Below are 4,173 nucleotides of genomic sequence, written 5' to 3'. Positions count from 1 at the left end.
AAGTGACGAGTCATATTACGACTTGTCACTTATATAGTGCTTTTTTTATCTGTTTTTCTCGTAGTGGTAGCACACCTCGTACTAACTACATATGTGTGACGGTGCTAAATAGATCAGTGTGCTATATCACATGTACTAGCTGAGTAATACTTCCTGTCTTGGGGTAGCTCCTCACCAGAGGATGAACAGGGAAAAAGTAAATGCATTTTCCTTGGCACAGTGACAAAAATATATACCATCCAGAGAATCCAATATATGCTGTCCCCAGCATGGCCAGCTATTGTAAGTTGTAACAATAACATACATCTTCCGTTGCAAGCCCTGCTCCTGCTTTCGGTCACATCATCTTCAAGGACGTAGATCTCTCCTTCTGTTCTTCCATCTATCACAAACGAATTCACACCCCAATCTCTTTTCTCCTCCCGTTTTTTTATCCTCTTCTCCAACCACATAGAATGTTAACCATAAACACTGCAGATCCCATGGAGCGTGCGCGCACGCGAGACAGAATCCCCCTCAGCTCCTCATCTCATGCATATAAGTACACAAAGCTGACACAAACCTTAAAAAATAAGGTTCATATATAAACCTGAACAAGAAAATTCAATCTTTCTCACAATGATAATAAGAAGCAAATAACCAAAAAGAGGAAAAGAAAAGTGAAAAAAAGCTCTCATCTTTCCTTGCTGACCTTGTGGTAATCTTTCAGGTTATTAGCTGGTGATCAAATGTATGTGTGCACATATGCATTAGACATGCATGCTTTGTGCCAAAGGTTTAACCTCTCTTTCCTTGCTCAAATGAGCTGCGTGCTGAAGAAGTAGTAGACCAATCAAGCATGTCAAATGGATCCAAGTCCTTGGTTATTGCTTTCTCCTGTGCATGATCACCGCCACTTGGCTTTGGTTCCATGTACTCATTGGAGAAGATTAGGCTCATGGGATCTGACTCCAACCCCGCGAGGTCGGAGAAGAAGTCGTCGGAGTGCCCGGCCTCCGGTATCATCGGCTTGTAGCTCTCACTGAACACATGGTCCATGAGTGCAATATTGTGGTCTACTACTCCTGTTGCATCTATGACTCCCCCCAGTGCTTCTGATCCTGCCAACGTCTCCTCTTTCACAACGGCTACTGGGGAAGTACTAGTTCTCGTAGTAATTGTACTAGTGGTTGTCGTCGTGGCCTGATCCTTTAGCTCTTCCTTAACATTTGGTTGCTGTTGCTTTTCTTTCTGTGAGCTCTTGGAAGATGAGTTGCTGCTATTCTTGCCGTGGTGAGACCGAGTTGACCCGGCGAGCGCGTTGCGTTGAGTCGGCCATGGATGGTTGTGCTCAGAGGTGTAGGTGATGACGAGCATGTTGGGGTCAGTTCGACTGCGCTCCACTTGCTTACGTGCTGAGCATCCTTTTGAGCTGCTGCATCTGTAGTACCCTCTGAATATCGTCCGTTTCAATGGACAAAAATATTTGTTAAAGTCAGCATGCACCTACCTTTTCATGATTTGTTCTGATATTACAACCAGTATGTAACATAAAGTTGCACTTCATATACAATACTTATGTGCCAATACAAAAAATAGAAGTTCAAGTTTAGATCTGATGCTTTGCTAAATAAAAACCGCATCTAACTGTTGTAAATCTGTCTTGTCCTTAGTATGATTTCACCAAAATTCCATTTTTTTCATTTTAATCAAGAGAATAAATACTAACATATCATATGTATAAAAACTGTTCAGGAGGCCTTAAAATCATTCTAGCTAGTCGCAAAAAAGAAAAAAGTAACTCTAGCTAGTGGAATGAGCTATGTACACTTGGCATAAAGAAAATTAAAAACTGCTCAAATTATAATCAACTAAATTGATAGTGTGTATGCCTTGGAACATGGATCGGTACATTCACCCCAAGCATATTTTAAGTATACAGATCCCTTCTTAATTAAGTTGCCACATATTTATATAGAGTAATTATCTGTTATGATGTGCACCCCAAAAAAATGCCAATCTATCATAGAAGGATAGGAAAACTAGTAATTGGATATGAGAATTAGAAGCATGCCCATCCATGTTGCTACCTGCTACCTATCTCGCTAGGTAACCATTAAATTATCTTTCAGCAAACTCAAACCTGTATCGATCATGCAGACACTAAATTGTGGAGTTGAGAATTGTATAATTATGGACATAGCTTTGTTTAGTATTCTTATCAATTCATACGCTTCATCTTCAATTTATCACCAGGACATTTTTCAATTTCAAGCTTAATTGATCGCACATACCTTGGATAGGGAGAACCCTTGATAGGCTTCTGGCCGTACTTCCTCCAAGCCCAGAGATCAGAAGGAACCACCTCCCCAGTGGGTCTTCCCCCGGCCGCTGTCGGCGCCGGGATGCAAACCACCTTCCTTGCCTGGTTCTTCCTGCGCACATCGATCATTCGCAAGTTGCTACTTTGATAAGAAGCAATAATCACATGATTAATTTACAGAACTACAAGTGCACAATGTTTTTACAGCAAGTTAACTTGTTCAAAATTTTGCAACTAACTAAACTTTACTACGGTTTCAAAAACCAGCTTCAAAACTCAAAAGCCGACGGGGAGAAAATCAGCTAGGTCTAGATGCACAGAACCCTATGTATAGGCATTGTTTGCCAATTCAGAAATATTCCCGCCGATCAAACCATGTGTTCATGATGACTCTCGTGCCTAAAATTTCGAGCTGTAGGCACGATCTTGCCAATTAGTGCCACAGGCCGAGGAATCCTTGGAATCCTCCATCTTTTTCTCACTTTCCTTGGAGGTGCAGTGCAGAGCACGGAAGGAAGACCAGCAAAAGAAACAGACGAAAAGAGATCGCAGAACTTTCCCTAAGATCACGAGCTAGCAAGCATGCCGTATATATCATATATCATATATGTACATGCAAGATGCAACATAACTGTTCTTGGATCAACGCAGATCTATCTGCCCAACCTGCGCTTGATCCCGCCGGCGGCACAAGGCGACGACATCTGCATGCCGACGACAGCGGCGTCGATGGCGCACCCGGCCATCTGCCCGGCCGTGATGCCAAGCTTGACCATGTCGCCGGCCATCGCCGGGTACGGCCGTATCGCCCTTGGCGACAACGGTGACGGCAGCACCATCGGCGCCCGCACGCCAACCCCCGGCATCTGCACCCCCCGCGGCAAGATAGGCTTCCTAATCAAGTCCAACAGCTGTCCACCGCCGCCGTCACCTCCTCCTCCGCAGCCGGTGCCGCCGCCAACAGCTGTGTCGAAGCCGACCTTGGCCATCGCGTCCGGCATGGGGTCCAAGAAGTCGGCGCCTGACGAGTAGTCGCTGCTGAACGGGTCCAAGATCCCAGAGAAAGGGTCACCGCCGAAGACGTCGGCGCCGGTACCCTCGGCGCAGCCATCCGACGACGACGGAGGCGGCGGGAAGAGCAACGGCTCCGCCTGGAGCTGCCACTCGCCGGCCGTGGACGGCACCTCGGCATTACCCGATATGGCTCCGCCGGCCCGGACGATGTCGGTGAGGTCCCCGCCCGCCTGGTCGCCCTCAATCCTCTGAAGGAAGTAGTCGCACATGGCTCTAGCAGCTGCTAGGGCGCCCTTTGCCGATCCCTCGCTGCCTCTATAGTGGATGCAAGCTGCAAGCAGCTACCAACCGCTCAATAATTCTGTAGCTACCAATCAGCTCACACCGAGGCTAGCTACTAGCTAGCCAAGAGCTGTGTGATGCGAAGGGCGCTAGATTTAGCTATGCATGTTTTGGGAGGAAGAAGGCTAGGGTAGGGCAGTTCTTGAGAAGTTCCAGGTTTGGTCGATCTGCTTGGAGGTAGCTAGCAAGCTAGCAAGCAAACTTGTTTTGCTTTTGTGGGGGCAGAAAAGGAGGTAGGGTGGAGGGGAAGCAGGATGTGAGAGATGGGCTGCGGAAAGTGAGCTATCTTTTCTTTACACCAATCAAGCAACAGGATTGAAATAGAGATAGAAGGAGAGATGGGTAACTTGAGTTGGATTCCAAGAGGACAATAAATAAGAACTAGTAGTATGTAAGAGAGTGATGGGTTGTGCAGTTTTGTACTATTATTTTTTGGCAATTTTTTTAAAATAATAATAATTTATGGTTATGTGTGTGCATGCCTATGCCGCTGACGGACGATTGACCGACTAGGG

At 46.1% G+C, this 4,173-nt stretch overlaps 1 protein-coding gene across 2 annotated transcripts; it reads right to left on the bottom strand.

Annotated features, from left to right (window-relative positions):
* Positions 1–563: 563 nt before the first annotated feature.
* On the bottom strand, positions 564–3,951 carry LOC133923644 (probable WRKY transcription factor 35). 2 transcript variants are annotated; one of them, XR_009910653.1, is made up of 4 exons: positions 2,969–3,951; positions 2,274–2,414; positions 692–1,432; positions 564–589 (listed from the first exon to the last, which is right to left on the bottom strand). XR_009910653.1 is itself a non-coding variant. In XM_062368926.1 (3 exons), the coding sequence occupies exons 1-3, from the start codon at positions 3,583–3,585 to the stop codon at positions 778–780; spliced, it is 1,413 nt and encodes a 470-aa protein (XP_062224910.1). In that variant the 5' UTR covers positions 3,586–3,951; the 3' UTR covers positions 564–777. The 2 variants fall into 2 exon arrangements, 1 of the variants encoding a protein (XP_062224910.1); XM_062368926.1 differs by having other exon boundaries at positions 564–1,432.
* Between the last annotated feature and the right edge of the window lie 222 nt (positions 3,952–4,173).

This window comes from Phragmites australis, chromosome 7 (genome assembly GCF_958298935.1).
Source record: "Phragmites australis chromosome 7, lpPhrAust1.1, whole genome shotgun sequence".
Lineage (NCBI taxonomy): Eukaryota > Viridiplantae > Streptophyta > Magnoliopsida > Poales > Poaceae > Phragmites > Phragmites australis.
The sequence above is the reverse complement of the archived record's forward strand: the minus strand, read 5'-3'. Positions and strand labels throughout refer to the sequence as shown.

Coding starts and splice junctions, on each gene's coding strand:
- LOC133923644 (XM_062368926.1), bottom strand. CDS start 3,585: ATGTGCGACTACTTCCTTCAGAGGATTGAGGGCGACCAGGCGGGCGGG. Junction 2,415..2,968: donor GCCGGCGGGATCAAGCGCAG/GTTGGGCAGATA, acceptor CGATGTGCGCAG/GAAGAACCAGGCAAGGAAGG. Junction 1,433..2,273: donor AAGGGTTCTCCCTATCCAAG/GTATGTGCGATC, acceptor GACGATATTCAG/AGGGTACTACAGATGCAGCA.